The sequence below is a fragment of the Nerophis ophidion genome, linkage group LG29 (assembly GCF_033978795.1).
Source record: "Nerophis ophidion isolate RoL-2023_Sa linkage group LG29, RoL_Noph_v1.0, whole genome shotgun sequence".
Classification (NCBI taxonomy): domain Eukaryota; kingdom Metazoa; phylum Chordata; class Actinopteri; order Syngnathiformes; family Syngnathidae; genus Nerophis; species Nerophis ophidion.
This window is the reverse complement of record NC_084639.1, coordinates 22289869-22306825: the sequence shown is the minus strand read 5'-3', so window position 1 is coordinate 22306825 and position 16957 is coordinate 22289869. Positions and strand designations below refer to the sequence as shown.

The 16957-nt window shown below is 39.7% G+C and overlaps 1 protein-coding gene across 1 annotated transcript in view; it reads right to left on the bottom strand.

Moving 5' to 3' along the window:
• Nucleotides 1–16957, bottom strand: part of rxfp1 (relaxin family peptide receptor 1) — a 325548-nt gene that overhangs the window by 213078 nt on the left and 95513 nt on the right. Inside the window, exons 5-6 of the mRNA XM_061891899.1 lie at nt 6481–6622; nt 5948–6085 (exon numbers count right to left, since the gene is read on the bottom strand). Of these exons, the coding sequence (XP_061747883.1) occupies nt 5948–6085; nt 6481–6622 (280 nt within the window). The remainder of the gene's footprint in view (nt 1–5947; nt 6086–6480; nt 6623–16957) is intronic.

Genomic DNA, 16957 nt, shown 5'->3' with positions numbered 1-16957 from the left:
TGTCTGAGTTTTACTAGAAACATGCTTTTGTAAGGTTTGCAAGCATAAAATTGTGTTTTTTACTTAATGACAGTTATGTTCTTAGAATCCTGAGATAATGTGAAAAAAGCAATAAAATCTGGTGAAATCACTGCACGTAAGCGGCATGGCCGGAAACCAACATTGAATGACCGTGACCTTCAATTCCTCAGACGGTACTGTATCAAAAACCGACATCAATCTCTAAAGGATATCACCACATGGCCTCAGGAACACTTCAGAAAACCACTGTCACTGAATACAGTTTGTCGCTACATCTTTAAGAGCAAGTGAAAGTTTATTATGCAAAGCAAAAGCCATTCATCAACAACATCCAGAAACGCCGCCGGCTTCTCTGGGCCCGAGATCATCTAAGATGGACTGATGCAAAGTGAAAAAGTGTTCTGTGGTCTGACGAGTCCACATTTCAGATTGTTTTTGGAAATATTCGCCATCGTGTCATCCGGACCAATGGGGACGCGAACCATCCAGACTGTTATCGACGCAAAGTTCAAAAGCCAGTACCTGTGATGGTATGGGGGTGCATTAGTGCCCAAGGCATGGGTAACTTGCAAATCTGTGAAGGCACCATTAATGCTGAAAGGTACATACAGGATTTGGAACAACATATGCTGCCATCTAAGCGGCGTCTTTTTCTTGGACACCCCTGCTTATTTCAGCAAGACAATGCCAGCACGTGTTACTACAGCGTGGCTTCATAAAAACAGAGTGAAGGTATTTTCCTGGCCCGGCTGCAGTCCAGAATTGTCTCCCATCGAAAATGTGTGGCGCATTATGAAGCGTAAAATACGACAGCGGAGACCTCGGACTGTTGAACGACTGAAGCTCTACATAAAACAAGAATGTGAAAGAATTCCACTTTCAAAGCTTCAACTATTCGTTTCCTCAGTTCCCAAACGTTTATTGATTGTTTATTGTTAACTACTTTGGCACGTGTTGCAGCCATGAAATTCTAAGTTAATTATTATGTGCAAAAAAAAAATAAAAAATAAAGTTTATGAGTTTGAACATGAAATATCTTGTCTTTGTAGTGCATTCAATTGAATATTGGTTGAAAAGGATTTTCAAATCATTGTATTCTTTTTATATTTACATCCAACACAATTTCCCAACTCATATGGAAATCGGGATAGTATTTTTTTTATTGAATATAACAGTAATGTTCTTAGAATCCTGAGATAATGCAAAAAAAAAACAATAAAACATGTATTCAAGCATAACTCCTAAACCAAACATGCAATATGTCTAATAATGCCTGTATTATCATAGCTCTGAGTTTTACTAGAAACGTGCTTTTGTAAGGTTTGCTGACCCAAAAATTGATTTTCTTTATTGCATATGACAGTAATGTTTTTAGAATCCTGAGATAATGCAAACAAAACAATAAAAAATGTATTCAAGCATAACTCCTAAAACAAACATGCAATACGTCTAATAATGCTTGTATTAATGTATCTTTGTGAGTTTTACTATAAAATTTTTATCCAATTTACTCTAATTTGCTGTAAAAAAAAAACAATGAACTTTATGGTAAAATCCAGGTGACAAAGCTCCTAGTTATTTTTTTATTGTACCACTGTGTTTGTGTTTTTACGTTCAAATGGTGACTAAGCTAACAGTTTTTTACCCATATTGTGGCAATCGTTTTACAGTGCATTACTATAAAATGAAAGAGTAGTATCATTCATTCCGCAAACTTCCGGCGACTGAGCTGCTACCGTTAGGTCGGGGTCGCACTTTACTGCATGGATGGTTCTCCCAGGATGCAGACGGAAAACTCCGGAGGCAAGGTACAGGTAAGAAAATGATTTAATGTCTGTTAATCAGGCTGGAACAAACAAAGCAAGCGTGTCTTTAAGTACGGGCAGCTAACGGAATAGCTAACAAGAAAAGCATAAGGCAAAGCTCAGCTCAGGGATCCGAAGGGTAAACCATTAACCTGTGAGCAAATAAATAGAAGGACTGAGTGTGCCAAACAACGGGAACAAGTAGCTCCGTGGTGAGGTTCCGAACACTAATCAGAGGCAGGTGTCTGCAACCATGGCAATCAAAACGGGAACTGAGTGAGTCAAAACTTAAACAAAATATGATCCGGGTAACGGATTATGACAGCTAGTTTTTACTGTACATTGCTGTAAAAAAAAAAAAAAGATTAAAAAAAGATACTACTGAGGATTTTACGGGACATTTCTAGAGACTGAACAGCCAGGTTTTACCAACAAAATTTACTCAGTTTTTTTTTTATTATGCATTTTTTAAATTTATATAGCGCTTTTTCTCAAGTGACTCAAGGCGCTTTACATAGTGAAACCCAATATCTAAGTTACATTCAAACCAGTGTGGGTGGCACTGGGAGCAGGTGGGTAAAGTGTCTTGCCCAAGGACACAACGGCAGTGACTAGGATGGCTGAAGCGGGAATCGAACCTGGAACCCTCGAGTTGCTGGCACGGTCACTCTACCAACCGGGCTAAACCGCCACTATGAATATGCGTTACATTTGCTCGCCACCCTTTGGCGGGCCAAACTAATTGACAGAGTGCACCAAATTTGGCCCGCGGGCCCCACTTTGCTCATCCCTAGTCTCGGTGATAAACGAACCCTTTCGACGCCTGACTTTTCTTGATCTAACTTATCTGGGATGTATGCGGTATTATAGCACGGGCTGGTACTTGCCGCTAACATTAATCACAGCCGCAAACTAAAAGGTCAGCGGTCGAAACAACACATCAATCATAGTTTGGAAATGTATCTGACCTTACGTGCCGTAATAAGGGGATGTATACGGCACGGGAGGATCAATACTGAGCAGCAAAGGAGTCATGAACTTTATTTAAAAAGAAAATCTACCACGTTAAAAGGTTTCACTTCACTTGAGCAGCACTTGTCTTGTCATGAAATCACCGTTTTGTGCTGTTTTTCATCTCGTGTCAAGGTTGGGGGCAAAAAGCAAAACACAAATTGCCATCCATCATCATCATCAACAACAAGGGAGAAATAGTTGTTCTGTGCAGCAAATCAACTGAAAAGATGTGAAGACGTGGCTTTCTCACCTCTATTCATCGCCCCTGACATGTGTCTTTGGGCTCTGTGAAAAACGACTAAGTCATCGATCACACTCCGGTAGAAGTAGAACAACTTCCATTTCCTGACATATTTTCATTTTTGTGAGCATAAACATAAGGAATGTAATTGTCGCAAGAAACCTGATTGCCCTCTCAACGGGGGGTACTTACAAACATCAGTCGTTTACCAAGCAAAGGTAACACGCAAGGACATTAACACATCCGACACGTACGTAGGATTAACCGAAGGAGCGTTTAATACCAGAAGGAATAATCACACGGCCTCCTTTAGAAACCAGACTTTGCGTAATTCTACAGAACTCAGCAAGCACATTTGGAACCTCAAAGACAATAATGTTGAATATTCAATAACATGGCAAATTATTCCATCCAGCACACCTTACAACAGTGGTAATAAAAGATGCAACCTATGCTTAAAAGAGAAACTGTTTATTATATATCATCCAGATCTGCCATCCCTCAACAAGCGCAGTGAAATCATGTCAACATGCCGCCACAGACGGAAACGCCTCCTAGGTAACACATGAGCCAATCACCACACCCTACGCCTGCCTGTACCCACCCACTCTGTGCCCTATATAAACCATTGTATGTGAATGCTTCCATTATAATCTCCTGATGATTGAGGGAACCCCTCATGAAACAGTTCTGTAGAGATGAAGTAGTCTTGTGATTTTTCCCACACATACATATATATATATATATATATATATATATATATATATATATATATATATATATACATACATACATGCATATATATACACATATATATATATACACATATATACATATGTATACATATGTATATATATGTATATATATATATATATAAAAATACACATATATACATATTTATACACATACATATAAACTGAAGGTTACCATTTAAATTAAAGGACATTAAACACATTGGACTTTCTTTGTTGCACTCAAAGAACAATTAAACATGTTCCATAATCAAGAATGAGATTAGGCTATAGTAAATTGTCAATCCTGGTCTGTACTATTATTTAAAGGCCTACTGAAACCCACTACTACCGACCACGCAGTCTGATAGTTTATATATCATTGATGAAATATTAACATTGCAACACATGCCAATACGGCCTTTTTAGTTTACTAAATTTAAATTTTAAATTTCCCGCAAAGTGTCGTGTTAAAAACGTCGCAGTATGATGACGCGTGTGTTTGACGTCTTGGGTTGTAGCGGACATTATTTTCCAGCCCCAACCAAGCCATAAGTAGTCTGCTTTAATCGCATAATTGCACAGTATTCTGGACATCTGTGTTGCTGAATCTTTTGCAATTTGTTAAATTAATAATGGAGAAGTCAAAGTAGAAAGATGGCGGTGGGAAGCTTTTAGCCTTTAGCCACACAAAGAAAGCCGGTGTTTCCTTATTTAAAATTCCCGAAGGTGAAGCTTTACTATGGATAAGAGCGATCAAGCGAACATGGATCCCGACCACAGGTCAACCGCCTTCCGCCCGATTGTAGCTGATATAGGCGCCAGCGCCCCCCGCGACCCCAAAAGGGAATAAGCGGTAGAAAATGTATCGATGGATGGATATATATATATATATACATATACACACAATAGTGTTATTATTGGCTTTATTTTAACAAAAAAATCTTAGGGTACATTAAACATATGTTTCTTATTGCAATTTGGTCCTTTAATAAAATAGTGAACGCACTAGACAACCTGTCTTTTAGTAGTAAGTAAACAAACTAAGGCTCCTAATTAGTCTGCTGATGTATGCAGTAACATATGTCATTTATCTTCTATTTTTTTGTCAACACTATGAGGTAAAAGTGGTAGAAAATTAATTATTAATTTACTTGTTCATTTACTGTTAATATCTGCTTACTTTGGGTTTTAACTTGTTCTATGTACTCTTCCGTTAAAAGGTAATAATCACTTATTATTCTGTTGTTTGACACTTTACATTAGTTTTGGATGATACCACAAATTTGGGTATCAATCCGATACCAAGTAGTTACAGGATCAAACATTGGTCATATTCAAAGTCCTCATGGGCCCAGGGACGTATTTCCTGAGTTTAAAAACATAATATTATCTTTTTTTTTTAAAAAGGAGAAACGATTGTGACAAAACTATTTTACTTGGTATCATTACAGTGGATGTTAGCAGTAGATCCAACTATTGCATTTGTTTACATTTAGAGGGGGTATAGTACCGAATATGATTCATGAGTATCGCGGTACGATACCAATACCAATATACCGTACAACCATAATACACATATATACATATATATGTGCACACATGTTTTTAGCTTCTTCTTTAAAAAAAAAAAAAAAATTAAATAAAAATAAAAATGGCCCCCACATGCGTTGAGTTTGGTTGAAACAGTTGACAAGCCTTGTGTAGAGTTCCAGTGAATATGTGAGAAATAGCTAAAGTTCCCAACACTGTAACATTTACTGGTCCAGGTGTGAACAATCACAGCTCATGAGCATTGCACACACAAAAAGACATGTAGGGTTTACAAAAAACCCTTTTAACCAGTCTAAATTCCAGCATTGAGGCATAAAATAAATTGTGGAACCTCCAACATTTATTCAACATCAATGAAAAACAATAGAATATTTAGGATTGTGGAACAAAAAAGAGCTGAAGTCCAACCTCTGATTGATTCCTATTTTATCTTGCAACATATTCATCAATCCAACAGGCTTCAAGATTGGAGGGGGTGGATAAAAATCTCTGGCGATGTTAATTCCCTGCAATTGTTAATCCAAGTCTGTGGTGGGATCGCCCACACGCCACAAACACAATACGCTGAAACAAGAACTCACCACAGTTCTCCTCGTCCGCTTGGTTGCCGCAGTCGTCGGCGCCGTTGCAGTGCAAGACTTGTGGAAGACACTTGGTCAGGTTGCCACAGGGGAAATACCCCAGTGGGCACGTGGACGCTTCTTCCGTCACGTTGGACCCTGAAACGAAGGAAAGAATCAGAACAATGATCATGGTTGGACAAACAGTTTCCGGTCGCCGAGATTTCGCTCCTGCTCTGGAATCCCAACAAAGGCTCAAATGATCCCACACTTCCTCCTCTTTCTATTGTGGATAACAGATTTGTATTTTAAACCACCACGGATCCTATACGCTCTGGAAAATGAGAGTCGTGAACGCGAAAAGGCTGATCACTGTGATTTCGACCTCCTCGGTAAATCATCGGCGAAGCACCCGGGTTTCGGAAGCAATGTATTCCACTCGTGCCTCACAGCGGATCAGAACAGAAGAAACAAGGATTGACCGAAGATCAACAATTTTACTATAACTTGTAGTTTCAGGAGACACCGAACTAAACCCTGGACCATTAACCAACCGGACAGCGGCTCGGCGGCGGTTGGCGAAATGGCGATCGACGAAATGGCGGTGGACGACAACCCGGTCACCAGTAATGACGGCAGAGCGGGAATCCATGCAGCCTCCCCCCAGTCCCTGACGGCGCCTGGACCCCCCGAGGCCTACACAGGATTCAGGGGATTGTTTGTCCAACCATGGTCATTGTTTTTAGCCTCACCGAAGCCCGTGAAAACCACCCCTAACCCACCCTTCCCCCCTCCAACTCTGCCCCTCCCCCATACCTGGATCCCCCTTCACTTGGCAGAGGAACAATGGGCTTCCCTCCCTCTCCCCCTCCCCCAGGATTCTCCTCGCAAACAGTGAATTGGACTCCACTTCTTCTTCAACGACAATCTACATGGCCATCCCACCATTTTCTGGACAATCAATCAATTAATCAATCAATCAATCAATCAATCAATGTTTACTTATACAGCCCTAAATCACTAGTGTCTCAAAGGGCTGCACAAACCACAACACAAACCACTACGACATCCTCGGTAGGCCCACATAAGGGCAAGGAAAACTCACACCCAGTGGGACGTCGGTGACAATGATGACTATGAGAACCTTGGAGAGGACGAAAGCAATGGATGTCGAGCGGGTCTAACGTGATACTGTGAAAGTTCAATCCATAATGGATCCAACACAGCCGCGAGAGTCCAGTCCAAAGCGGATCCAACACAGCAGCGAGACAATACCTCTCCCCAGCGGACTGTGATGTTCTCTTCAGTTCCAGTGGGCTACATACACATCATCCACCTTAATGTGAACAGCATCGCTGGAACCAAACTTGACCAAATCAGAAAAATGTTGCACAATAACAAACTACAAATCCTGTGTTACTCTGAAACTAAATTAAATCAAAGTGTTTCTGACACAGAGATAGAGATAGACAACTTCTCAGTTATCAGAAAGGACAGGAATTAACGTGGTGGGAGTGTTTGTATGTATATTCACCAGATATAAAATACATAACTCGCACTGATCTTAACCACAATGCTCTTGAATCTGTGTGGGCGGTAATCAAATTTAAAAACGCTAAGCCGGTACTGATAGGGACTGTATACAGACCGCCTAATCAGAGTGATTTCTATGGGGCTCTCGAGGAGTGCTTAACTGAGGTAAACAATGTAGCTGAGATTAAACATTATAACTGGAGATATTCAACGCAGAGATGCGCCCGTGTTAAAATCTTACAGCAAGCTTTGTAATATGCACGGTCTCACCCAGCTAATAACACTACTACCCACAAGGGTGTGTGATTACACCCAATCAACCATAGATCTCATTCTTACATCAGACCGGCCAAACATAAAAAATAGTGGGGTCAGGATCTGTGATCTTACCGACCACTATCTAACCTTCTGCACCAGCAAAATAGCCAAACCCAAAGCCGACGGCCAGATAACAGCTCAATCAGATCCCTTAAAACAAACTCCAGTGATAATTTCAACCTAGAACTAGGTGAATGGGACTGTTCCCCTGTGCTCACAAGCAACCTGGTTGATGATGCTGGATTGCTTTAAAACAGCGTTCCTCGCGATACTAAATGATATGGCTCCCGTGAGAACAGTCAGGATCAAAGCCCGCTCTGAACCATGGATGAATCCGGACCTATTAGCTGCCATAAAAGACAGAGACAGAAAATACTCCGAATACCAAAAGTGCAAAACCGAAGTAGACAAACAACCCAATAATAACCTCAAATCACTCCTTACAACAGTCAAAAAGCAATACGGTGGAATGGTCCGAAGCTTAAACTGCAAACAAAATGGTTTTAGTACAAAAGGTTCATTTACCCATATTCAAAAGTACAAGTTGGATTGGATTGCAGACAGCATCCTTCGAAGGATCCAGAATGAAACAAAATCATGCAAATCATATCAATTATTAATCCACTGGCTTTTTATATGTTTTCCTCATGTGTCAAGGTCTTTTTCTTTATCGCTAAAATTCGCTCCATTCTGTCCACTAAAGACGCCGAGATCATTATCCATGCGTTTGTTACGTCTCGTCTCGATTACTGTAACGTATTATTTTCGGGTCTCCCCATGTCTAGCATTAAAAGATCACAGTTGGTACAAAATGCGGCTGCTAGACTTTTGACAAGAACAAGAAAGTTTGATCATATTACGCCTGTACTGGCTCACCCGCACTGGCTTCCTGTGCACTTAAGATGTGACTTTAAGGTTTTACTAATTACGTATAAAATACTACACGGTCTAGCTCCATCCTATCTTGCCGATTGTATTGTACCATATGTCCCGGCAAGAAATCTGCGTTCAAAAGACTCCGGCTTATTAGTGATTCCTAGAGCCCCAAAAAAGTCTGCGGGCTATAGAGCGTTTTCCGTTCGGGCTCCAGTACTCAGTTCGAGATGCTACCTCAGTAGAAGCATTTAAGTCCCACCTTAAAACTCATCTGTATACTCTAGCCTTTAAATAGACCTCCTTTTTAGACCAGTTGATCTGCCGCTTCTTTTCTTTCTCCTATGTCCCCCCTCCCTTGTGGACGGGACTCTCGCTGCTGTCTTGGATCTGCCTGAACTGAACTCTCGCGGCTGTGTTGGAGCCACTATGGATTGAACTTTCACAGTATCATGTTAGACCCGCTCGACATCCATTGCTTTCGGTCCCCTAGAGGGGGTTGGGTTGCCCACATCTGAGGTCCTCTCCAAGGTTTCTCATAGTCAGCATTGTCACTGGCGTCCCACTGGATGTGAATTCTCCCTGCCCACTGGGTGTGAGTTTTCCTTGCCCTTTTGTGGGTTCTTCTGAGGATGTTGTAGTCGTGATGATTTGTACAGTCCTTTGAGACATTTGTGATTTGGGGCTATATAAATAAACATTGATTGACATTGATTGATTTTTGTTTTGCTACTGCTGACTCCAAAACAACCGTGAATCCCCCAGTCATAACATGTCTTAGAATGGTCAGAATGACCAGCAACTGAATTTCCCCCCACATATGATCCTTTTGGTTCTGAATAGGGAAAAAAAATAAAAGAGCAGACCTCTTAGAGCTTTTTGACGGATTTTCTTTTTGGACTAAAACAGACACAATATATGGTATAAAAGTCAGAAATTAATACATTAAGAAATAAAGCAAACAACCGGACTAAATTCTTAAAAAAAATGTTTTTACATTAACGGCAAAATAGAGGAAAACACAAATAAGTCACGTGAGCTCTGGAAAATCCTCAACAACCTGCTTCCTGGCTGCATCTAGAAACATAAAACCAGACTCACCAACATCGACATCAAGGAGGGCGACTCCTTCATTAGAGACAAACAGGAGGTAGAAAGCAGACTTAACACCTATTTCACCAGCATAACCACAACTCTAGTTAACAAGTTGTCCCACCACTCTGGTCGCACACTACAGAAAGCTAGGAGTATTCAACAACGATTTCAAAGTGGCTGCTGTTGGCAGGAACTCTGTGCTCCTTTTGGGTTTCCCTCTTGTTTTCATGTGTTATTATATATTTTTTTGCCTTTTGGTCCGGGACCCTTTGGGACTGTGTGACAAGGGGTAGCACTTTCGTGCCCTCTGTGGTGCTTTTTTTGTGGACTTCTGGATCTGCCTCCCGGGAGCCTTTTGGCCATGGAGACCAGCTGCTGGGTGTCTGCCACATCGGAGTCGGTTTGGAGGGACTGGAGGAGATGCGGATGAGGGAAGCTGGCACTGAGCGCTGGGACGGAGAGGCTTCACGGTGTCTTGGCTGGGTGAGCAGGTGTCGGACACCTCAGTCACCTTGGGCGTATCCTCGCTCATCCATGCGGACTGGACACTGGCCTGAGTGGAGTCGGCTGTCTTGGTTGCTTTGTTGGGTCTGCTCCTGTCTCTGGCCATGCTCCCTCCTCCCCAGCGGAGGATTGCGTGGAACACCGCAGAGGCCACCACAGTGGATATGTTTCTTTTACTTTTTATTCATAGCTGTTTGTAGAAGTGTCTGGTTGTATCTGCTGCTTTAATGTCTTTAATGTCCTTTGTGTTCTTTGATGTTTGATGTTTCCCTCTCAAGAGGGATGTGTACTTTGGCTATGAGTTGTTTTTTTCCCCTTGGCCTCAGTCTGCACCCCCTCTCCAGGGCCCAGGGTAAGACCGATTTTTTTATTTCATTTTAATCTTCTATCCTTTGTCACCGATTCTGTTCATAACTATTATGGACAGAATTTCTAGGCGCCGTCAAGGCGTTGAGAGGTTCCGGTTTGGTGACCGCAGGATTAGGTATCTGCTTTTTGCAGATGATGTGGTCCTGATGGCTTCATCTGACCGGGATCTTCAGCTCTCACTGGATCGGTTCGCAGCCGAGTGTGAAGCTACCGGAATGAGAATCAGCACCTCCAAGTCTGAGTCCATGGTTCTCGCCCGGAAAAGGGTGGAGTGCCAATCTCCGGGGTGGGAAGGAGACCCTGCCCCAAGTGGAGGAGTTCAAGTACCTAGGAGTCTTGTTCACGAGTGAGGGAAGAGTGGATCGTGAGATCGACAGGCGGATCGGTGCGGCGTCTTCAGTAACGCGGACGTTGTACCGATCCGTTGTGGTGAAGAAGGAGCTGAGCCGGAAGGCAAAGCTCTCAATTTACCAGTCGATCGACGTTCCCATCCTCACCTATGGTCATGAGCTTTGAGTCATGACTGAAAGGATAAGATCACGGGTACAAGCGGCCGAAATGAGTTTCCTCCGCCGTGTGGTGGGGTTCTCCCTTAGAGATAGGGTGAGAAGCTCTGCCATCCGGTAGGAACTCAAAGTAAAGCCGCTGCTCCTCCACATCGAGAGGAGTCAGATGAGGTGGTTCGGGCATCTGGATGCCACCCGAACGCCTCCCTAGGGAGGTGTTAAGGGCACGTCCAACCGGTAGGAGGCCACGGGGAAGACCCAGGACACGTTGGGAAGACTGTCTCCCGGCTGGCCTGGGAACCCCTCGGGATTCCCTGGGAAGAGCTAGACGAGGTGGCTGGGGAGAGGGAAGTCTGGGCTTCCCTGCTTAGGCTGTTGCCCCCGCGACCCGACCTCGGATAAGTGGAAGATGATTGATGGATGGATGGATAGATAAAAGGCATTGTATCAACTAGAGAAAAGAGCTATAAGGATTACTCATAAAGTCGATTACTTAGAGCACACTAACATATTATTTATTAACTATGGACTATTGAAACTTCAGAAGCAAGTAAAGCTACAGACGTCGTGTGTCATGTTTAAGGCTAAAAGTAAAACATTACCAGCAAATTTACAACAAATGTTTGTCATCACTTCTGAGAGTACAGAGCATAGAAGAAAAAGGTCATTGCAAACAGCAATATTCAAGGACAACTTTAAAATGTACATCAGTGGTGGGGGTAAAATTGTGGAATTCTCTTTAAAAGACTGTAAAAATAGATTCCAATTGAAAAAAATATACAAAGCTAGAACAATAATATCATATGGACAGCCATAAGTGTTACATTTTGCGTTTTATTTATTACTTTACTTGTTTTTTTGTCTATTTTTGTATTTGCTTTGTATCATTCCGTGAGGTGTATATTATTATTATTATTATTATTATTATTATTATTATTATTTCCTCTGTTTGGTTTATACTTTATGAAGTTCTTCACTTGTGTTTTTTTTGTGTTTTTTGATTGTTTCATTACATTTGGATGTATTTGTTGGTTTAAATGATGTTCATGAAACATGTCATGTCAAAGGGGGCAGGAAACTATAAAGAAACTATCATCCTTGTCAGGCTTTCCCCTGATAGTTTGTGTATGTTTTAGTTTTTTCCTCTGCACTTGTCTGTGTCCTGTGTGTTTAGTATTTCCTGTCCTTAGTTCCTGTCTAGTGCTCTTATTTTGGTTCAGCTTCCTGTTTGTCTCCCTGTCCTGTGTTCCTCCTCAGCTGCGGCTGATGGGCACCTGGCCACACCTGTTGCCAATCAGCCTGCTCCTATTTGTACCTGCTTTGTCTTGTGTCATTTGCTGGATCATTGTATTGTCATTTGTATTGCCGTTGCCTCATGTCACTCTTGTGTCTTTGCTACCTGTCGTTTCAGCTATTACTTGTTGTGCTACATCTTGTCCTGGTCGTCGTAGCGGCAAGCTGTTTTTGTTAGCCATTAGCTATTTCCAGTTTTTCTGTTTGTTATCCTCTAGCTTCCACGCTAAAGTTCCTTTTTGTTTTTCTAGCTGCCTGTGCTAGCTCTCTTAGTTTGTTATTCCGCCCACGTGCGTGTTTTTTGTCTGTTCTTGTGTAGTTTTAATTAAATCAGGTTTTCATATACCATGCCAGCCTCCGTCTCTGCATCTTGGGGTTCATCACCAAATAACTCTGACAATCCTGCTCCTTCTCAGGCATTGTTGTGTGAATTTAAATTGTATAATTGAGGTATAATTGTGTATCAATCAAAATGCTCTTCAATGAAGGAGATAAATAGAAAATGAAATGAAATGAAAGTGCTCAAAAAGTTAACCGGCCTTGACAAAATCCCCTACAGATTCCTCAGGGAGTCTCTCCTTTTTAAAAAAGGAAGCAAATTAAAACCTGGTAACTTACGACCTGTTTCTATTCTCAGTTCCATATCGAAAGTAATGGAAAAAAAAGTTTATGAACAGGTTGATACATACCTTGCCAGTAAAAAACTCATGTTCAAATTCCAATCCGGCTTCAGAACTAACCAATCCATTGACAGATGCCTTCTCTATCTGACCGACCACATCAAACATGAGGTGGACGCGGGCAAATAAATATAATGTATTTCTATTTTTCCAATGAAGTTTCATTAAATTGCATTAATCTTAAGAAGATTGCATGTGACACATTTTAAAAAACAAACAAAAAAATACAATTGCATTTAATAAAGTGGAATAGAATTGCATACACAAAAGATCAAATTGCATCAAACACAATTAAAAATAATTTGCATAAAAAAATAAAAAAAACATTGCATAAAGTTTAAAATAAAATGTTAATAAATAAAATGTCATTAAATAAATCCAACAAAACTGTGTTTTATAAATACCTACAATTAACTGAATATAATAACATGAAATAAAAATGCAAAGAATAAAGTGAAATAGGATAGAATAAAATGTAATTTACTACAGTCAGTTAATACAATTGGTTGCATGAAATAAAATAAATTGCATTTAATAAAAATGAGTAGAATTAAATTAAAAAAATGACATTGAATAAAATTGCATTATACATAAAATTAAATTGCTAGAAACAAAATATAATAAAGTTTAATCAAACACAATGGCATAACATAAGATGGGATGAAGTTTGCATGAAATAGGACGGCAGAAAGTAAAATTGCCTAAAATAATGTTGAAATAATTAAATAAAATTGCATCTAATGAAGTTACATAAAATTGCATGAAATAAAGCAACACAACTGTTTTTTATAGATACGCATAAACACATTCAATGCCATAACATGAAATAAAAATGCACAAAATAAAGTAAAATTGCATTAAATAAAATGTAATTTAATACAGTTACATTAGTTGCATGAAATAAAAGAAATTGCATTTAATAAAAATGTATAAAATTACATTAAAATTAAAAATGGCATGAAAAAAATGCATTAAACATGAAATTAAATTGTATTTAGTCAAATGAAAGACAATTTTTTTAAATAAAATACAATAAAGTTTAGTTCAATACAATTGCATAACATAAATGAAGTTTGCATGAAATAAAATTGCATGAAATAAAACGGCATAAATCAAAGTTTCAGAAAATAATGTTGGATCAAATAAAATTGCATCTACTGAAGTTCCATAACATTGCATGAAATAAAACAACAAAACTCTTTTATAATACATTAAAAAAAAATTCAGTGCCATAACATAAAATAAAAATGCATAAAATAAAGTAGAATTGCATAAAAATCTGTTTTTATTTAATACAGTTACATTAGTTGCGTAAAATATAGGAAGTTGTACTGAATAAAAATGAATACAATTACATTAAAATAAAAATGGCATGAAATAAAATGACAATAAACATGAAATAAAATTGCATTTAATTAAGTTTAATACAATTGCTTAAAATAAAATACAATAAAGTTGGATATAATACAATTGCAAAGCATACAATGGTAATAGGTTTGCAGGACATAAAATTGCATGAAATAAAACGGCATAAAGTGAAATTGCATAAAATAATGTTGAATGAAATGAAATTGCGTCAAATGAAGTTGAATAAAATTCCATTAAATAAAACAACAAAACTGTGTTTTATAAATACCTACAATAAACATAAAATACGATAACATGAAATAAAAATGCATACAATAAAGTGAAATAGCATAAAAGAGGATGTCTTTTAATACAGTTACATTAAAATTAAATAAATTGCATTTAATAAAAAATATTAAAATTGTCAGGCTTTCCCCTGACAGTTTGTCTATGTTTTAGTTTTTTCCTCTGCGTTTGTCTGTTTCCTCTGTGTTTAGTATTTCCTGTCCTTAGTTCCTGTCTAGTCCTCTTATTTTGGTTCAGCTTCCTGTTTGTCTCCCTGTGTCCTGTTTTCACTCAGCTGCAGTTGATTGGCATCTGGCCACACCTGTTGCCAATCAGCCTGCTCCTATTTGTACCTGCTTTGTCTTGTGTCATTTGCTGGTTCATTGTATTGTCATTTGTATTGTCGTTGCCTCATGTCTTGTGACATTGCCACCTGTCGTGTCTGGCATCATTTCAGCTATTACCTGTCGTGCTACATCTTGTCCTGGTCGTCGTAGTGGTAAGCTGTTTTTGTTAGCCGTTAGTTATTTCCAGTTTTTCTGTTTGTTATCATCTAGCTTCCATGCTAAAGTTCCTTTTTGTCTCTTGTTAGCTTCTATGCTAAAGGCCTTTTGTTTACTATCCGCCCACGTGCGCGCTTTTGGTTTGAACCCTTTGTTTGATTTTGTCTTAGTATCTTTATTAAATCATGTTTGCTCACTCCATGCCCGCCTCCATCTCAGCATCTTGGGGTTCGACACCGAATAACCCTGACAGAATGATCCAGCCAAATACGAATCCCGCAGAGTTGTCCATGGCGGAGAGGCTTAAATTAGCGCTAGAGCTAACGGCTAATTTGAAAAAGAGTTCGGCTGCTTTTCAAGCCCTCGCCCACCCATCCCTGTCCTATGTTGGCTTCTCGATGTCGAGTTTTTATAACATCGCAAGACGCGATGAAAAGGCCAATTAGTATCCTGATGATGCAAATGACAATCAGAGACGACATTAATGGAACATCGTTGTGACAAAGAGCAATCATGGTGACCCTGGAGAGAACATTTGCATTGCAGATTGATTGATGTAATTGTTGATGGCTCTTCATGTCATACGTGATGCAATCATCACAGGCTGGTATTTGTAGGAACGCCATGATTGAAGAGAGGTTGTTGTTTCCCACATTTTAAAGCTTATTTTTTTACAACATTAAACTTCAATCATGCTCTGGCGTAAGAAAAATACAGTACAACTATTGTACTGTAAAAAAAAAAACCCACAAGATTTGACCAAAACATCCGCTCTTACTCGCCGACATCAGCGCATAGCTGGAGATCGACAAACGTGTGTCCTTCCGACCGTGGGTAAGAAAAAAAAAAGGGCCAAGCTGAGATAATACTCATTGAATTAAAGACAGAAATCATCAAAAACATGAGAAAGAGAGAGTAGCTCGCTAACTTGGTGAAGCTGTTGGCGCGAAGCGGTGCTTCAGCCTGCACCACTCTTAAGCAGAACGAGTCCGTAATGCCAGAAAATGACCTTAAAATATCGAAAGATTTATCCATACAATATTTGGGGAAGCTGCTGATGGTGTGTTTGACAGAGAATCAGCTCGAAGAAGATACCGTAGAAGTCCACTGTACATTATATACGAGTAACATAACCAGAAATCATGATCAGTAAATTTTAATTTACTTTTCCTGAATATCTAAAAATAGAGATGTCCGATAATGGCTTATTTGCTGATATTCCGATATTTTCCGACTCTTAATTACCGATTCCGACACGATACTGATATAGACAGTCGTGGAATTAACGCATTTTTATGCCTAATGTTGTTGTGACACCCCTTTGGATGCATTAAATAATGTAACAAAGTTTTCCAAAATAAATCATTTCAAGTTATGAAAAAAAAAAAATGCCAACATGGCACTGCCATATTTTTATTATTGAAGTCACAAAGTGCAGTATTTTTTTTTTTAACATGCCTCAAAACAGCAGCTTGGAATTTGGGACATGCTCTACCTGAGAGAGCATGAGGAGGTTGAGGTGGGCGGGGTTTTCGGGTAGGTGTATATTGTTGCGTCCCGGAAGACTTAGTGCTGCAATGGGTTCTGGGTATTTGTCCTGTTGTGTTTATGTTGTGTTACGGTGCGGATGTTCTCCCAAAATGTGTTTGTCATTCTTGGGTTCACAGTGTGGCGCATATTTGTAACAATGTTAAAGTTGTTTACACGGCCACCCTCAGTGTGACC